This window comes from Acanthochromis polyacanthus, chromosome 17, assembly GCF_021347895.1.
Source record: "Acanthochromis polyacanthus isolate Apoly-LR-REF ecotype Palm Island chromosome 17, KAUST_Apoly_ChrSc, whole genome shotgun sequence".
Classification (NCBI taxonomy): domain Eukaryota; kingdom Metazoa; phylum Chordata; class Actinopteri; family Pomacentridae; genus Acanthochromis; species Acanthochromis polyacanthus.
Genome location: NC_067129.1, coordinates 37,217,134 through 37,236,606, shown reverse-complemented (window position 1 = coordinate 37,236,606; position 19,473 = coordinate 37,217,134). Strand labels below are relative to the sequence as shown.

The window sequence follows — 19,473 nt, the reverse complement described above, 5'->3', positions numbered from 1 at the left end:
AGGGAGTGAGGTGGCACGGGGCCTCTTCTCAGCCAGAGGGAGTGAGGCGGCACGGGGCCTCTTGTCAGCCAGAGGGAGTGAGGCGGCACGGGGCCTCTTGTCAGCCAGAGGGAGTGAGGCGGCACGGGGCCTCTTGTCAGCCAGAGGGAGTGAGGCGGCACGGGGCCTCTTCTCAGCCAGAGGGAGTGAGGCGGCACGGGGCCTCTTCTCAGCCGGAGGGAGTGAGGCAGCACGGGGCCCCTCCTCAGCTGGAGCGAGTGAGGTGGCATGGGGCCTCTCCTCAGCCGGAGTGAGTGAGGCGGCGTCCAGCTTCTCCAGGACAGCACAGGAATTGTTCAGAGCCTTCAGGAATGATCCCAACACCCTGGGATCTACCAAGATGGCTAAAGACTCTCCATGGCCCGCATAGGCAGCCTTGAGCCTCTCCACACCCACGATGGCAGTGTTTAGTGCCCCATGGGCGGGAAGGACGCCCTCGGACCCCCCAAGCCAGGGTAAGGCTGCCGCTAGCCTCTCTGCGATTGCAGAGGCCGCTCTTAGTGCCTCAGGAAGTGAGGGGACGACACTTGGTCCTCCTAACATGGGGGCGGCCTTGGTGTCACCCTGCTCAGGAGCCAAGGAGGTGCAGGACCCCTCCGGAGTTGGAACCGGAGCACCACGGCGCCTCCTGGCGTTTCGTCTATGGCAGCCAGGCTCCTTTACCAGTGGTGCTGTGGCTAGTGGGGAAACGAGATCTGGTTGGCTGCAGGAAAGTTTGCTAGCGCCCGAAGGGTCAGCTAGCCCAGAAGCAGGCGGACTGGTGGTCACAGAACTGAGATGGTTAAATACATAACTGGGGACAGTCAGGTAAGGCAGGGGAGTGTTTAAAAATTCCCTAATGTAGTCCGGCAGGTGGTTCATTAACCACGGTCTCTGGCAAGCCAGCCTGCGACCCAGGGTTACAGTGGTGTTAACCCTGTCCCTCTGCCATTCTCTCCATAACTCGAGCAAGAAATTGAAATAAATGGAATTTTCCTTGCAGGAAAAAAAAAACATCGAGGGGGGAACTCAGAGTCCATGTCGGGGTGCCTGCTGGGTTCGTGCTTGGCTGCGTCATTCTGTAATGAACAGGTGGTGTGAACCCGAGCAGCAGGCAACAGGCAGGCGGGTGAAGTGAAAAAATGAATTTATTTTACAAACAAAATCAAACAAAAGGGCACTCCATATGGGAGGCACGTGGAATAAACAGAACAGGGAATTAACAGAACTAAGGGCGATGGCTTACGGCCGTGATAGACTAACCTAAACTAAACGGGGAAGGAGAGAAACTCACAAATGTCCTGGGGTCGGGAGGCGAGGCGGGAGCAGAGCAGAAGACGAAGGTTGTGGAGAAAGTGGTGGGGATGGCTGAGCAGGCAAGATCCGAGCAGACGAGGGTTACTGGGTGAGGAGAGGGAGGCTGAACAGGTGAGGTAACCCATGGGGGGGAAAGAGGTGATCCAATTGTCCAGTGAGCAGTGTGCTCGAAGCAGGGTGCAGCGTGTCTCAAAACAGGAACATGAAACCGGAGGTATGTGACAGGTATGAGGCAATGACGCAGCAGAGTAGTGAGGGAAACGCCAGGCTTTATACTGAGCTGATTGATTGTTCATAGCACTCAGCTGTGTTTCTCCCCAGCTGTTCCTAATCAGACTCATCAGAGCACTGGCACAGGAGGAGTGTGACAATATTTGACCTAACATAATCTGAATTATTTTTAATGAAGTGCACATTATAAGAGACAAGAAGATGTTCCCTTTCAAATGAAGCCTCAAACATTTTTGCATAACAGTTGTTTAGTTATAAGAGTTTCCATTTGCTAAAAAAGTACAAAGTAGTAATTCTATAAAAAGAGGTAGCTGTCAAAATGTTAATTATACCTGCAGATTGAGGGAAGCTGACACTTCTCTTCAGACTGGGACTAGGAGTCTTCAGAACTGGGACTGAATTATTGAGATGAGACAAACAAACAGAGACTAAACAGAGGTAAAAATGTACAGAAAAATACAATATAGACATTACCACATAAGGGGAATAGGAATTGGAAAAACCTGCAACTTCCCATGATCTTTATTTTAGATTTTTATTTTCTTGGTCCAACTCACCTCTCTTAAAAGGATATTCACCAGGTTTCACTGCAGGATCCCGTGATGCTGAAAGACTCGAAGGCTGAGCTGGTGCAGCTGACAGTGAGGACTCGGTGTTGGGTTTGGTCGGGGCAGACAGAGGCAGGTGAGGTTTGGATTCACTGATGTCTACAGATGAAAGAAAAAAGCACAGAACTCATTTTACAACACACTTTCTCACTTCAGTGACCCTTCTGCATACTGTATAACACAATAATGTTGATATTTTAGCCTTGCACACACCACATCTGAAGGGATATTCGCCTCGCTTTATCATCGGAGATTCTGGTATCAAAGGGTTCAGTGCTGCAACAGGACTCTGGTCAGGTTTAGGTGCTGCAGGAGCATCAGAGTTTTTAGTTACGGCTGTGAGGGGAAGATGTGGCAAAGCTTGAGACTCAGAACCCGACTGATCCTGAGAAACCTGGGACCTCAGATTCTTTGCTCCAGTTGTATCTGTGCAAGTGGAGGTGGAATATTATTAGAATTAGACAGAATCCAGAAGAGCTAGAGTGGAAATTAAAAAAAAACAAAAAAAAAACGACACATTTGTGATGTAAGACGGACATTTTTATGTTCTTTGCCATGAAACAGAAGTTAGATGGTTAGACTAGAACCTTGAAACATGGTGGCGCGCTTAAGAAAGTTTAGGTGTTTTTCTATGTTTGTTAGGTTAAGTACTGATAGTGGCTTGTGTGTTCTATCTGGGTTTCAGTGATTTTTAGAGGTTGCTGGACAGTATGGTCTATCACCTGGGTAGTAGGATATTACTAGAGGTTCTACAGGTGTTTAGAGTGATTGTTAGACTCTTACTAGGTGGTAACTGGTTAAAGGATGGTACAAGTTGCCTGGTAAGTGGTTTTTAGGGTGATTATGGAGTCACTAAAGTGATCCCAACAAGTATGTCAGGTAACGTTCATCAAGTTTGGTTTAAAAAATGTCAGGTAAAATGGTATTTGATGCACAGGAAAAGACATTGAGCACAGTGCTAAACTACTACTTCCCATATTACTAAATAAGTAATGTTGTAATTTAATAAAGTGTGAAAGTACACATCAATATAACAACTAAAAACTTAGTGGAACATGTGATGAACTACATGAGTTACTCTCAAATGAATGTGACTGACTATATATAGCCACTATAAATGACTTTTGGTAATCACAGAATTCTGTGGTCATTGTTGCAACCTCTATAAATAAACCCTATCCGTCTTCTTTTCAAGATTTTCAAGACGAAACATTGAGGAACTTCTGCTTGTGGCTCATGTTTAACTGAATATCTAGTGTTCAAACGTTTAAAAAAATATGTTTTCATAGAGTAATTAGCTTGTCCTTTTGCTAGCTTTCTTTAAAATAAATGACTTTGCTTTTGACATTTTGTTCTCTCATGAAATTAATCCATCTTCAGGTGTAACTAAAGTGTCCAAAAACCTCCTGTGGAAACAGCAGATAATAACAAGTGTGCAAAAGGCTCTCCCTGCGGCCTTGAAGGAGCAAAAGGCTCTCCCCGCGGCCTTGAAGGAGCAAAGAGTTTCCACTACAGTCTTAAAGAGGCGTCCTGCCTCTTCTGCAGCCTTAAAGAGGTGTTCCGCCCTGTTTGCATCCTTCTCTGCAGCCTTCAGGAGGCCTCTTCTGCAGCCTTAAAGAGGCCTCCCGCCCCCTCTGCAGTCTTCTCTGTAGCCTTCAGGAGGCGTCCCACTTCCTCTGCAGCCTTGAAGAGGTTTCCCACCACTCCTGCAATTTCAAAGAGCTAGAAGCTTTTCCTGCAACTTTAAAGAGGCAAGATGCCTCTTCTGCAGCCTTGATGAGACCTCCCACCTCCTCTGCAGCTTTGAGGCGCAACGCCTCCCCTGAGTCCTTGATGTGGCAAGACGCCTCCCCCGAGTCCTTGATGAGGCAAAACGCCTCCCCCGAGTCCTTGATGAGGCGAAACGCCTCCCCCAAATCCCTGTTGAGGCATAAAGCCTTCCCTGAGTCCTTGAAAAGGTGGAACATCTCCTTGGCAGCCTTGAGAGGGCGAAACACCTCCATGGCAGCCTTGAGGAGGCTTAAGGCCTTCCCTGAGCCCTTGAAGGGACATGGCGCTTCCTCAACCGCCGGGAGAAGACATAGAGCCTCCTCGATGGCCTTGAGGTGGGAGTATGTCTCCCCTGAACCCCGGCAGCCTTGAGGGGGCATAGTTCTTCTTCGGCAGCCTTGAGGAGGTGTAGCGCCTTCCTTCTAGCCCTGAAAAGGATGAACGCCATTCCAACACCATGTGGTGCCCCTGCAGTGATCTCCCCAATGGGTCCTCCTGCAAGAGTGGTTCCCTTAATCCCAGGTCCAGCCCTGTCCCCAGACCTGCTTCTCGGGAAATCCCAAGTCTCTTTCCCCAATGATTTCTTAGCTTTAGGCTTATTCCCCAAAGGATTCCCGGACCTAGTCCCATCCCCAATTCCATATCCAGTCCAATATCAGTCCAGTCCAGCTATAGTCCAGGTCAGTCCAGCTATAGTCTAGTCCAGTCCAGTTATTTTCCAGTCCAACTCGAACCCAGTCCAGTCCAAGTCAGTCCTAGTCCAGTCCAGTTATTTTCCAGTCCAGCTCCAGTCTGGTCCAGTCCAATTTTGCCTCCGGAGGGGCCCCCGGTTCCTGCTCCGCCCCCAGAGGGGCCCTCGGGCCCTGCTCCACCCCCGGAGGGTCCTCATCGGTCCAGCTGCCGGTTCCCAGCCCGGCCCCCGGAGGGGCCTCGTCGGTCCAGCTGCCGGTTCCCAGCCCGGCCCCCAGAGGGGCCTCGTCGGTCCAGCTGCCGGTTCCCAGCATGGCCCCCGGAGGGTGCTCGTCGGTCCAGCTGCCAGTTTCCAGCCCGGCCTCCGGAGGGTCCCCGTCGGTCCAGCTGCTGGTTTCCAGCCCGGCCTCTGGAGGGTTCCTTTCAGTCCAGCTGCCGGTTTCCAGCCCGGCCTCTGGAGGTTTCCCGTCGGTCCCACTGCCGGTTCCCAGCCCGGCCTCCAGAAGGTCCCCGTCGGCCCGGCCATCGTTTCCCTGTCCAGCGCCCGGGCCGTCCTCCGGAGCACTTTCTTCAGCCTGTCCAGTTCCAGCCTGTCCGGCCAAGGCCTGTCCATCTCCCGGGCTGTCCTCCAGAGTTGTCCCTCCCACCCGCCCGGCTCCCGCCCGCCCATCCCTCGGGCCTTCCCCCGGAGCAGTCCCTCCAGTCTGTCCGGCTCCAGCCTGTCCAGCCCCCGGGCCATCCTCCGTAGTTGTCCCTCCCACCCGCCCGAGCCCTACCCACCCATCCCTTGGGCCACCCTCCGGATCAGTCCCTCCAACTGGACCCTTGCCGGTCCCCGAGTTGCCCTGCCGGTTCCCCGACCAGCCCGGTGTGCGCCAGGAGGCGCACATTGAGGGGAGGGGTACTGTCAGGGTTCCTCCCTCTCCTGCTTGGCTCTCAGCCTAATTAGTGACAGCTGCCAAGGAGCGCAGCTGGCCCTGATCAACAATCAGCACTGCATAAAAGCCTGGCTCTTTCCACAGAGCAACACTGGGCCATTGACTGAGATTCCTCGCATGGATTATACTGTCTGGACTATCAAACCCTGGATGTCCTTCGCCTGCTCCATCTCCCTCCTCACCCTGAATCCCTCGTCTGTTCGTCTGCCTCAACTCTGTTCCACCTTGTTTCCTGGACTATCTGTAAGCCACCTCTCCCTGTTTAGTTTTAGTTTAGCTCCATCGCGGTACTAGGCCGTTGTCTTTTGTTAGTTTTGCTTACCGTATTAGTTATCGCTCTGTTTATTTCCCGTGCCTCCTGTTGGATATTCCCTATTCATTTTGTATTAAAACCTCTCCATTAATCATCCACCTGTCTGCCTGCTGCTTGGGTTCTTAACCGCCCATTTCATAACATCTTCAGCAAGAAAATTAAGCAGGGAATCAGCATCACTCACAACAGACAGTTTACTTGTTGAACCTGTCTACTTAAAATTGCAGATAGAAACACAAGATCTAATTTTATATGAATGAACACACACATTTTCAAAGAGATTCCAGTCACCAGCATTTGCAACAACATGAGACTGAACTGACCTCTTGCAAAAGGATATTTTCCTGCTTCTCCTGCTGAACAGAGACTGTCTGCTTTAGGGGTTAACGCTGGAGACGAAGCAACTTTGGCAGCAAGAACAGCATCCGAACTGAGTTTAATTGTCATGGCAGTGACGGGCAGGTGAGGCTGAGGTTCATCAGCATCTGAAAGACAGAAAATCTGGATAAAAGATGAAGTCAAAATGGAACGAAGGATTAAAAACACCTTATAGTGTCTGTTTGTAAAGCTTTATGCAGAATTTTAAGTTAGAAGGACACATGACAGGACTGAAGCTGAATTTTAAGGTTGTTAAATTTTTAGAAGCGGAGGTGTTGTGAACCCAAAAACAGGCACTCGGAGGCAGGCGGATCATCAACAAGGGTTTAATAAGACAGTAAATAAAGACAGTCCAGGGACCGGGAGCCAAGGCAAGGACAGAGGGAGAGTTCTGGGAACTGAGCCGGTGGCTGCCTGCATGCAGCCGGCCAGTGGCTATAGAGCCGAGACAGGGACAGAGCTGACGGGGATCGGTGGCGGGGTCGTGGCAGGACAGAGGAGGCAGGGGGATCCAGAGCTGGGGGCGGGCAGGACAGAGCAGACGGGGAAATCCAGAGCCGGAGGGGAGACCGGAGCAGAGAGGCTGGCGGAGCATCAGCAGTGGCAGAGACAGAAGGCAGGAGCAAACATGACAGAGGGAACACAGACAGATCCAACTCAGACAGGTGAACCGTAGGTAATGACCCAGCACTGAGTGGTTGGAAGAGCCAGGTTTTATGTGTTGCTGATTACAGATTAGGAGTGGCTGTGCTCCTCTGCAGCCGCTCCTAATCAGCCGGAGCTGACCGCTGGCCAGGAGCGCAGCACAGGAGAGGGAGGGACCGTAACAGTACCCCCCCACTCAATGTGCGCCTCCTGGCGCACACTGGGCTGGTCAGGGTGCCGACGGGGCATCTCTGGGACCGGCAGGGATCAGGCTGGAAGGACTGCTCCGGGGGCTGGCCCGAGAGTTGGGCGGGCTGGAGCTGGATCGGAGGCCGGACAGGCAAGAAGGACCGCTCCGGGGGACGGCCGGGGGGCTGGACAGGCTGCAGGGACCGCTCTGGAGGACGGCCCAGGGGCTGGGCAGGGAACCGGCAGCTGGATCGGCGGGGACCCTCTGGAGGCCGGACTGGGAACCGGCGGCTGGCCCGACGGTGACCCTCTGGAGGCCAGACTGGGAACCGGCGGCGGCGGGCCCCCACTGGAGGCCGCACAGGAGGCCGGACTGGACACGGGACTGGGGACCCCTCGGGGGGCAGAACTGGAACCGGGGCTGGGGACCCCTCGGGGGCAAAACTGGAACCCGGGCTGGGGACCCCTCCGGGGGCAAAACTGGAACCCTGGTTGGGGACCCCTCCGGGGGCAAAACTGGAACCGGGACTGGGGACCCCTCGGGGGGCAAAACTGGGGACAGGACTGGAACCGGGGCTGGGGACCCCTTGGGGAGCAGGACTGGGGACAGGACTGGACATGGGACTGGAAACGCAGCTGGGAAGACCTCTGGGGGCAGAACCGGGAATGGGGCTAGGGAGATTTCTGCTGTAGGGAGACCACATGGTGTTGAGGTGGCTACTGCAGGGGAGCCACCTGGTGTTGGGGTGGCATTTTTTTCCCTCACAGAGTGGAGGGAAGGCTGGAAGCCTCTTCAGGGCTCGAGGGAAGGCTGGAAGCCTCTTCAGGGCTCGAGGGAAAGCTGGAAGCCTCTTCAGGGCTCGAGGGAAGGCTGAAAGCCTCTTCAAGGACTCGAGGGAAGGCTGGAAGCCTCTTCGAGGACTAAGGGAAGGCTGGAAGCCTCTTCAAAGCTGCAGGGAAGGCTGGAAGCCTCTTCAAAGATGCAGGGAAGGCTGGAAGCCTCTTCAACGCTGCAGGGAAGGCTGGAAGCCTCTTCAACGCTGCAGGGAAGGCTGGAAGCCTCTTCAAGGAGACTGGAGATGGGGCGACGGCCCCCACAAGGACTGGAGACGGGGCGGCGGCCCCCACAAGGACTGGAGAGAGTGAGGTGGCACGGGGCCTCTCCTCAGCCGGGAGTGAGGCGGCGTGGACCCGCTCGGGAACTGAAATGGCGTCGACCCACTCGGGAACTGAGACGACGCAATGGCGCTTTCTGGGGCCACGCCTTCGGTGACCAGGTTTCCTTGTGGTTGGCTCTACTGAAAGCTGGAGGACAGGTTCTGGTTGGTAGCCAGGGAAACTGCGAAGTGGGGTAGCACCGAGCCTCTCAGAGGTTGAACAGGCGGCCTTGAGCCCCTCAAGGATTGTCATGGCGGCTTCCCGGGCTCCAGGATCCAGAGAGAGATCCATGGACCCGACACAGGCTGACCAGACAGCCCTGAGGTTCTCAAGGCCTGGAGAGGCGGCCTGGAAAGCCTCAATGGCCGAAGAGGATTTAATTAAAAATTTATTTTATTTTAGTTTGATAGTTTTTAAAATTTAATTTTAAATTTGAAGATTGTGGTGATCTTGTAACATCAAAATAAAACTTCTTATTTTTTTGTCTGTCAAAATATGCGTCCCAGCCGTTAATCTCCGACACTTGCCGACCTGCGTGTATTCATCTGGAGTCCGGTTGAGCCGAGGCAGGGACAGAGCTGACGGGGATCGGTGGTGGGGTTGTGGCGGGACAGAGCAGGCAGGAGGATCCGGACCTGGGGGCAGGCAGGACGGAGCAGACGGGGAAATCCAGAGCCAGATGGGAGACCGGAGCAGAGAGGCTGGCGGAGCGTCAGCAGTGGCAGAGACGGAAGGCAAGAGCGAACGTGACAGAGGCAACACCGACAGATCCAACTCAGACAGGTGAACCGCAGGTAATGACCCAGCCCTGAGTGGTTGGAAGAGCCAGGCTTTAAGGGGCCATGACATAAATGGTGTTTAAAGGACAGAAAAATACGCTGAATCTCACCATATTTAGCAGGAGACTCCACTGACTTTAATGGAGATTCTTCAGGAACAGCTGGAGCTTCAGTGTTGGGCTTCATTATTGCAGTGAGAGGAAGATGGGGTTTGTTCAGACCCGGTTCTTCAGGTTCTGAAAGAAAAACAGTGACTTTCTGTGCACATTTAAAACAACCAGCTGCAATGATGGCATCGTAATCGTAAATACTTGTGTTTATTTGCCACTCCCACGAGGCACCACTCTCTTTAATAATGAAAGAAATAACAGAAGTTTAACAGTAATTGTGATTTCAAACAATAGCATTGGAAAAAATGTTAGCAAGTCTCATTAAGAGGAGCGAAACTTGAGAACTTTGTTTTGTTAGGCTTAAATGATGCCTACATCTGACACAGTTGAGTGTGGGAAAATCATAGACTGTATATAAAGATGGACGTAGCATCTGGCTCCTAATTTGAAGCCCATCCGGAAGTGTCAAAAACTTGCAATATCACGCCATCTGCTAGGGTTGGCTCCAAAAAGCTTTTGCTCCATAGACCCCAATTCATTTATGGAAAAAATAAAATTTGATAGACTGATTTTCTACAGCTCAGGATTTTTTTTCCCGTTAGTTTTCATGCTCAAAATGAGAGATCAGGTGGCCGATCTTAAAATAAATCAATACTGAATTTTAAATAAATTGTTAAAGTTGGCAGAGCCAGGGGGCGTGGCAACATTTGACAGACAGCAACAGAAGCCTCTGCGGTAAAATGTGGGCGGGATAAGAGAGTCTTCAGCCAATCCTGCCCCTAGTTGCTCTCCGGTCCAGCCTATTTGATGACACTTTTTACGTCACTGGCTCCAAAAAATCCAAAACGGCGACCAGGAAGTAGCAAAATCTGGGCTTCATTGTCTCGGCGTTGAAACCAACGGGTGATGTCACGGTAAGTTCACGCCTGGGGAAAAGTAAGGCTGCCAAAAATGATTATCTTCATTGCTGATTATTGTACTGATTATTTTAATGATCAGTTGATTGGTTGTTTGATCTGTAAGTTTCCAGAAAATGGTACAAAATGTCAAATGACATTCATTGTCATAGAAGGATCTCTGCAATATCAATTTTTGCTGTACATTAACATTACTTGTGTAAACAGTCTTTCTTTTCTTTATAGTTTTATTGCAGATTTCCCTTACATTTTTGCAGTTTCCTGTACTCCCTGTGGAATTAATAAAGGATTCTCTGATCTCAACAAACCAAAGATGTACATTATAATGTCAGAGAAGACAAAACATATAAAATTTAAGAAGCTGTAATCAGACAATTTGTAACGGCCTCCGTATCTAACGCCACATAGTGGCTCTCTCTCTCTCTCTCTCTCTCTCTCTCTCTCTCTCTCTCTCTCTCTCTCTCTCTCTCTCTCTCTCTCCAGGTGGCGTGAGTTGGTGTGTGGCGCTGCTAACAGGTGCTGTCAATCGGTAATCAGGCAGGTGAGAGCTATCGCAATCATCTCCCTCACTTCTTCCATATTAACGGGGCTCTGTCACCATTCTTCACCGGCTCGTTAAACGACTCAGTCAGTGTTGCATTCCTAGCTCTCAACTCAATTATTTATTTCCGTTCTTGTCACTGACTCGCGCCTGTTTCCTTAGTGGGATTCCGCCTGCCTGATATTGGGCTCAAACCCCTCTCTGGCTTCCGTTCAGGATATTACCTGAAAACGGCAAACCCTCCAACCCTCCCTCTGCCTCTGTTCACGTCTTCACAGCACAGCGTCTTCCCTGCAGCACCTGCCACACATCGTCTCCACCAGAGCCCTAGAGATAGTAAGAGTTGCGACACTCCCATAGGGTGCCGTTGTACACTTTCTTCCAGTCTACTTCCGGGTTGTGGAGGCTTGTTTAGTTCCAAGCACCGCTTCGACAGTGATAGCCACCGTTCATTTGCACTACAGGTCGTTGAGTATATGTGGAGGTAAGTTGATGAAATGCCTACCTCTTTTGAATTGTCAACTGCCTATATTTTATCAGAGGCTCTTTATGATGCATATGCTGAGCTTTATTTGTATTTGCGCAGCGTAATTATATATATATTTTATCTTGGTAGACGACCGAATTTCTGCTACTTTTTTTAGCTCGACTCTGCTGTTAGCTGTGAAGTTATCTCCAGGGATATATTGACGGATTAATTGTTGATGAGTCGCTACCTCTTTTTAATTTTAACGTCTTTATATTATATCAGAAGCCCTTTGTGGTGCATACATTTATCTATATTTGTGAATATTGGCAGATGACCGACTTTCAGGCATTGCCATGTGCTTGTTAGCTCTTCTTTGAAAGCTACATAGCTACATCGCTACCTCTTTTTAATTGTCAAGACTACGTCCTTTATATGAGACCCTTTATAATGCATAAACTTATACTTGTAAGTATTTAACAAATATATTTATTAATATCTATCGTATCTATCTATCCTCCAGTATCCCGAGAACCCTCACTGAAGACACGAAGACCCTCATTGTTTCTCCCATTGTCAATAAAACATACTATTTCATTCATCAAAGCATAATGAGTTGTTATTCTTGAATATATATTTTGTGTATGTCTTAAAATGGTTATAGTGAGTCAACTCCTGCCTCATCAGAAGTGGTTGGACACTATCTGCTGAATGGACTGTTGTTACTCTGCTTTTCAGTAACTCCCAGACTACGGGGAAGTGAATCAGAGAAATATAGACATTGTCTGGAAATACAATAATCCAGCTGGGCAAAACTTAACATCTTCAATCATCTTACATTTCTGTGTAAAAGTCGATTTTTCCATGCTAACACGAATGTGAAGCATTCCCTCCAAAACCCCAAAAGTGTCTTTAATATGTCACCTTACGGCTCAAAATGTAAAACTGACATTTACATACATACTCCAATGAATTAATAATCAAACAAGTATTTGGAGGTGTGATTTTATTCCTTTTTTTACCGTGAAATCGCCGCTCTCAGTCCCATAGAAGGAAATGACAGCGCTGCCTGTTTGGAACTATTCAGGCTTACATGAACCACGTGACCGCCCCGCTGCGAGAGCATGAGTGTCGCAACTCTTACTATCTCTAGAGCTCTGGTCTCCACCATAGACATATATACGTAGACGCCTCATAGGCTGTCGAGAGACGTGCTTACAGCGCCGCCATCTTGGAATGGGACCAGCGGAGGCAGCGGTGCATAGACATCTACGGAGGCAAGAGATACTGCTGAATCTCAAAGTGGAATTATGCGCTGAATTTTGAACCGATTGCCAAACTGTTTGATTCTTAGAAACGTCACGTGTAGCTACTATACAAGGTGTTCGGGTTTTTTTTTTACAATGCTGTTTTTGCCACTCAACACTTAAGCTACACACTATCTCCCTCTGACTCCAGCATAGTTATTTAAAGATGCCGGACTTCTGTTCAACCTATGGATGCTCTAATGAGCGCTGTAAGGAGACAAGAGCTCGTGGGATTACTTTTCACATGTAAGATGTATGTAAGGAATAATATATTGTTAGCAGGTTGTCATAGCTAGAGTGAAATAAACGCCGCCAAAACGGATAGAACCCCATCAGCTCCGTGTCTGGCTTCTACCCATGATCTAACCAACTCACTACATCATTCTGTGTATTACACAGCTGCTTACCGGTGAAATAACTAATCTGAGACAATGTTTTTGTTTAAAATTCGATGTTATGATTCTAGCGTTCCCAGGAACAGCCTGTTACAAAGAAAAAAAACAAGACTTACTGCAGTAATTGCACAGTGGGCTGCTCGGCTTATTTTTTGGAAAAAATGTAATATCTTGGCTAAAAATCATCCCCTGGTAGTGATTGAGGGCTCATTTCAACCGCAATATACTTGGGAACACATCTAAAAAGATATCTTTAAATTATATTAAAAAGTTAAGGTTGCAGGGAGATTTTTAATGAAATCTGCCCTAAATTGATGCCTTAAATGACCATTTTCAAAATTTGAAGGCAGTTGTTACACTTAGAGACATCTAGAAGTCTTTTTATACTGCAAAGTATGTGTATTACAATTTCGATACATACGTGTTAACATCAATCGCCCAAGGTCCACACAGGGGAACTTAGACCTTCTTCAGTAAAATTTGATCTGTGAGAGTTGCCAGATTTTCTGACACTTGTATTTTTCAACACCTGACATCCTATTATTTCAGAAAATATATACTTTCCCATATCTGGCTTATGGCAAGTGAAAATATTCTGGGTGGTACATGAAAATAGTCTCAGAAAAAAAAGTGAAAATTTACTATATTTTTTCAAATTTTGCAGAAATCTTCTAAATTTAAGCAATTAAGAAAACTTGGAGCAGGTAAACCTGAATATTGTTAAAATCTCAGGTTAAAAATTATTAATTTCTCAAAAATAAATAGAATGAAAAGCTCAAATATCAATTTTTTTACTGGCCTAACTTTTTAAAGAATAGACCGTTTGACTTGATTTATTTTTTTTGTTGAACTGGATTTTTATTCTACTATAAGAAAAACAAAAATAAAAGCAATTTGGAGGGGGTCAAATTTTCTAGATTTCCAGGTCCCAGCCCACTGTGAATTGGTGGGTTAGAATACAGCATCTGATAGATCTAATAATAGCCCTGATTTATGATGGAATTATTTTTGTTGTAGACAATTCTTTATCTCTGGCTACTTTTCTCACATGTTTAAGCTTTCCCAAAGAACGTGATTTATACACGTGATATAATAGTAATAACAGTAATAATAACGATAAAAATAATAGTAATAATAGCAGTAATAATAGTAATAATAATAATAATTGATATAATATTAATAGTAGTGATAATAATAATAATGATAATTATTCACAGTAGAAATAATAGGTCTGTCTGTCTTGGCGTTTGTTACAAGCAAACCCCGTCAAAATTGCTTGAGAATTGAGCGATTTATGACAACTTTAATTGTATAAGCACATCATTCCTCTATGGAAGTAATGCATTGTAGGAGCGAGTGGTCCCGTTCCAAGATGGCGGCGCTGCAGGCACATCGCTCGAGTGGGCAGCCGCAGTCAATGAGGCGTCTACGTATATATGTCTATGGTCTCCACCACCTGGACTCGCCCTCTACTCCTCCAGCCGGCTCGGTTCTCTGTCAGTCGGTTCCCCGCTCTGTTCCGGGATCAGTCTCAATAGCTTTTGTGTAGCGTTATACACTTCCAGGTTACCGTTTAGATATTGTGATGAGTTACGTAGTTAAATCAGAATAGTCTTCCTGAGCATTTGTGTTTTTGTCTTTGATACGGGTTAGTGTTCTGGTCACGTTACCTAGACTCTAGTAGTTCCTTCAGTCGTGTTTTGCTTAGCTTGTAAAGCCTGTTTAGTTTCCCACTCCTGCCACAATAAGTAGGCGACTGTGTCCGGGTTTGTATTTCATTCCTTGGCTTTCCTATTCAATAGAAAATCTTTTTGTTCAATTCCAGCCTATTTGCGGTCCTCCTTTAGTTCAGTTTAGTGTTTATTTGCCTTTGGTTTACGGTTCTTGTTTTAGCAGTTTACCTCAACCCCTTTTGGGTTCTTCCTCAGTTTAGCGACTCTGTTTGGTCAGCTCTGTTCCTCTGAAAATCCTTAAATCTGTAATAAATATTTGTATTCAAAATTCTGTCGTGGAGTTTTCATTGTCTGCATCTGAGTCTTGGTATCAGGAACGTAACACAATTACATTAACTTTCTTTAAAAGAAAATCCAAATTGATTAATTATTAAAATAGTTGGTGATTATTTTTTGAATTGACAACAAAATAATTGATTAATTCTGTTGGATAGTGAATATTGTCCTAAAAGAAGGTTTGACTGCAGATTTATGGCAGAACCTATATAAGATGGAATATGTTTTGATCTGGAAGGTTTTAACAAATTCCATCCTGGATGAAAGCAGAGATTTTTACATTTTGGTAGAATCTTGGTTGCTTTTTGTAGCTTTATAAACTGTTAAAACACCAATATAACAAACAGAGCATAGAATTTCATTTTAAAACTTACCAAGTAATTTCTATATAGTCAATAAGTCTGTATAGGAGCACATGTTGTTGTGTGAATTTATCAAACATGAGAACAGGAACTGACTGTATGCTGGGTGTTTCCATGGCTGAAGGCTCCAGGCCGGGTTTGATGACGGCAGTCAGCGGTTGGTACGACTGGGGAGCAGCTTCAGTATTTTGGGCTGCATCAGAGTCGACTGATTCTGAATATAATAAGCAATCGCTAGGTCAGCCTGTCAGGAATCTTGTGAGGAACTGGAGGAGCAACTGCTTACCTTGTCTGTGATTCTCTTGGACAGTTGTGATGACATTTTTCTCTCCTTTTGCATCAGTGCCCTGTTTGGTGAGACATGATGAGCAAAACATGCAATTCTGTTATTTAGGTTAGTGTCTTTTCATGAATTAAATCCACAAATCATTTACCTATGAGCAGAGGTGAGTACTAACGAGTTACATTTACTTGAGTAACTTTTCGAAAAAAAATGTATTTGTGAGTAGTTTTTCTCTGCCATACTTTTTACTTTAACTTGAGTAGATTTGTGAAGAAGAAACGCTACTCTTACTCCGTTACACTGGGCTACACTCGACTCCTTACTTTTTTATTTACTGCATTAGATATGCTTTATTTTGCTGGAGAAATGCCCCCAGTGGATCTACCACATGATTGCGTTTCACCAATCAAACGAAGCAACCGTCATCACGTGACTCCGTTTCACCAGACGTCGTCCTGTGGTCACATGACCACTACGAACTGTGGCATTATATCGGCACAAACTCTACACATGTAGCAGATATGGAATTTTAAAAAATGCGGCCGTTTACGAGAAATTTGATCTTGCTTCGGAGTCCGACAACAATAGCATAGCATGGATATCTGTCTTCGGCTCTTGTTTTCTGTTAACTAACACGGCCGAAGTGAAGCGTGATGTCACGTAATACCCCCACGTAATACAGTGTGTGTGTGTGTGTGTGTGTGGGGGGGGAGTATTTTGTCACTGGGGCTATGTTTATACGAGGACCATCTTAACAGAAAATGCAAAAGTGGCGTCTTGTCTTCACTTTTTATTTCACGTTTAGACGAGCCGATTTGAGGTAAATCTGTGTATATACGGTGACTCTATAGTGTGTGGAATTCGATTGTATGTGCATGCTAGGCAGCTAGGTGGCACTGTAATAAAACTCCACCATGTGTACGGACATGCGTACTATCTCCCTTTTCAGATCTCCGCCGCGGTAAATGTCAGATGGCACTAGTAAGAAGAACTTTGTTTGGACAGACGAAGAGGTCGAACATAGAGCTGCCAGAGTTGCTTGAAGGTACGAAGGATGGAAATAATCAGACATCTTTGTTTATTTCCTTGTACCGGCCAGCAAACCAAAGCACCGGCGCATGTGCCATAATCGGGTACGCGACGTGGTCAGATCTCGGCAAAAAAAAATTTCTGGCAAAGTTTTGCGTTTTGCTGTTTAGACGGAAACATAACGGTGGAGAGTTTTCAACTTTTCCACTCTGGAGGCCGGTTTCAAATTTTTATGTTTTTAAGCCCGAAAAACGCCGTCCTCGTATAAACGATAGGGTGTTTTGTTGAAATATTTTGACATTTTTACCTGCAAGCGTCCTCGTGTAAACAGGGTCTGGAAGTAGTTTTCACTGTTCAAACATACAAACGTTACCTTACTACAGGCATTTGTTTCAAAAGCTTTATGTTGTGAAAAATTCAGATTTGGAAATTTTTGTTTCTTGTGCCTTTGTAACCATGCACAATAACACTCTGTCACTGGCTGGTTCAAACCCCTCGACTCTGCGTTGTGTTTTGTGTTTAATAAAGAAGTCGGAAGGCCATGTCTTCTTTTGTGCTGTTTATTTTCATGCACGCCTGATAAAACAGAGGAACCACTGGTCTGCAGGGGCCTGTTTCACGAAGCAGGTTCACTGAATACTCTGAGTTTCTTAACCCTGAAATGAGGGAAACTCAGAGTTTTCCGTTTCACGAAGTGAGGTAACTTAACCCTGAGACAGAGGGGTAACTTAAACTCTCGGTCAGTTACCGCAGTAACAGACTCTATGAGTTGAACCTGGTCAGCAGGAGGTTTATCTGAGAAAACCTCGAGTTTCTCTCTGTCTCTGCCCTCTTTCAGCCACACACGCTGTTTCATTTCCTCATTCATTCAGTCAGTAAGTGAGCGAGTTTTGGCGTAGAACAGCTTTTATTAACGATCCAGTGGATAAAGGAGCAGCATTACTGCACAGATAATTAAATATTCGTCGGTAGATTGTTATCAGACCGAGCATAAATGTTCTCGCATTTCCGGACAATTATCTGTTTGAGCGGTACCGTTTCGTAATCGTTTTAAGTCCATAATCTACATAAACAACCTAATCCATCCTTACATTTATATTACCAACCGCAGTCATGCTCTCACATCCAGCAGATATTGTGTGTTGCGCTGCGGTTCTTTGCAAATGGAAGTTTTTATATAATGTCGGAGATGCAGAGTAAGGCAACTGTATGGAGGACATTCAGAAAAGTGTTCCTGGCCCTGAAACGACTTTTATCATCATTGTGGTTTTCCCTGGACATAAACCTGTCAGAGCATCAAGGAGGAGTTCCACGGGATTGCAGGTGAATGATGTAGAGATCTGTTAAATTCATTTTAAATCATATTCTGTTAATGACATTGTGCTGCAGCCTCAGACTGGGAATAGTCATTTTAATTTCTTTTAGGATTTCTCAGTGTGATTGGCTGTATAGATGCACACATATCCCCATCACAGCTCCCTCACATCATGAATAGGAAGTCCATTCACAGCATAAATGTGCAGGTAGGCTACAGGTAGACTAACTACTGTTTCTAAATGTTAAAGACTGCATCATAGTTCAACATCTGTCATTCTCTGCACTGTCAGATCATATGTGATGCTGCATACATCATTTCTAATGTGGAGGCCAAGTGGCCTGGGTCTGTTCATGACTCCAGGATTTATGAAGAGTCTAACCTGAGCAACAGACTGCAGCGTGGTCAGCAGCCTAAAGATTTTCACAATAGAATTCTCTTGTCTCTCTCCTTTAATATACTCTGATGTATCCACCATACATTACAGGAGTGTTTGATGGCCTTCTGCTGGGTGACAGGGGTTACCATGCCAACCCAGGCTGATGACCTCATACCCTGACCCTGAACCAGGCCCCCAACAGAACTTCAACCGGACTCACTGCAGGACCAGAGCCCGGGTGGAGATGACCATAGGCCTGCTGAAAGCCCGTTTCCAGAGCCTACATCTCCTCAGGGTGACCCCTGAGAGGGCCTGTGATATTACTGTGGCATGTGTTGTTCTTCATAATATTACCACTATTAGAGGAGAGCAACACCCTGCCCTACAAACTGAAGACCCAGATGATGACCCCATCCACCTGCAGCTATCCAGGACAGCAGAGCAGTCAGAGACACCGTATGCAATAATCACTTTAGAGTTTAAGTCACCATCATCACCACCACAGCAAATAAAGACATGATACACATTTCATTTGGTCTTCTTTATTTCCTACAAATAAAAGAGATAGTTCAGTTAATGTTCCAAGAGTTAACATAATTCACCTGTGACCATCACCCACCTCTAACTTGTGCTCTAGTATTTCAATTTCCAGATCTGCCCTCCTAATCTGTTTTTTGGATTTTTCTCAGCAAATGCAGTTTGTAAATCTGTTTTACTGATAACTGGGAATACATAGAGGACATTAAATTATACAGTTGCACATGAATTCCACAGAATGAACCTCTGGTGTTTCCTGAACATCCATCTCACTGTGTCATTCTGTGCAGCGGAAGTTGAGGGACCATCCTGCTGCTGTCCATCCATGCTCTGTTAAAAAGGATGAGAATGTGCAACACTTCAGTGTAGGCTAAATGTCACACTCTATATTCCACCCAAAATCTGAATGGGAAGAGAACTATCAGTAACATACCTCTGTAAAAATCTTTGGAGTATTGCCTACTTACAGTTACAAGGTCTTTTGTAGTGTGAAGGGGCCAAAAAAAAAAAAGACACAAAAGAGAACTAAATAATCATATTACGTATATATATATACATACAGTGCCTTGTGAAAGTATTCGGCCCCCTTGAACTTTTCAACCTTTCGCCACATTTCAGGCTTCAAACATAAAGATATAAAATTTTAATTTTTTGTCAAGAATCAACAATAATTGGGACACAATCGTGAAGTGGAACGAAATTTATTGGATATTTTATACTTTTTTAACAAATAAAAAACTGAAAAGTGGGGCGTGCAAAATTATTCGGCACCTTTACTTTCAGTGCAGC

The 19,473-nt window shown here is 46.3% G+C and overlaps 2 protein-coding genes across 3 annotated transcripts in view; one reads left to right on the top strand and one right to left on the bottom strand.

Annotated features, from left to right (window-relative positions):
- LOC110970730 (CLOCK-interacting pacemaker-like) overlaps positions 1 to 19,473 on the top strand; it is a 611,892-nt gene that overhangs the window by 241,336 nt on the left and 351,083 nt on the right. The gene's annotated exons all lie outside the window — the stretch shown is intronic.
- LOC110970454 (smoothelin-like protein 2) overlaps positions 1 to 19,473 on the bottom strand; it is a 41,767-nt gene that overhangs the window by 8,589 nt on the left and 13,705 nt on the right. Inside the window, exons 3-8 of the mRNA XM_051937668.1 lie at positions 15,428 to 15,488; positions 9,145 to 9,270; positions 6,209 to 6,370; positions 2,388 to 2,600; positions 2,124 to 2,273; positions 1,899 to 1,961 (exon numbers count right to left, since the gene is read on the bottom strand). Coding sequence (XP_051793628.1) covers positions 1,899 to 1,961; positions 2,124 to 2,273; positions 2,388 to 2,600; positions 6,209 to 6,370; positions 9,145 to 9,270; positions 15,428 to 15,488 — 775 coding nt within the window. The remainder of the gene's footprint in view (positions 1 to 1,898; positions 1,962 to 2,123; positions 2,274 to 2,387; positions 2,601 to 6,208; positions 6,371 to 9,144; positions 9,271 to 15,427; positions 15,489 to 19,473) is intronic.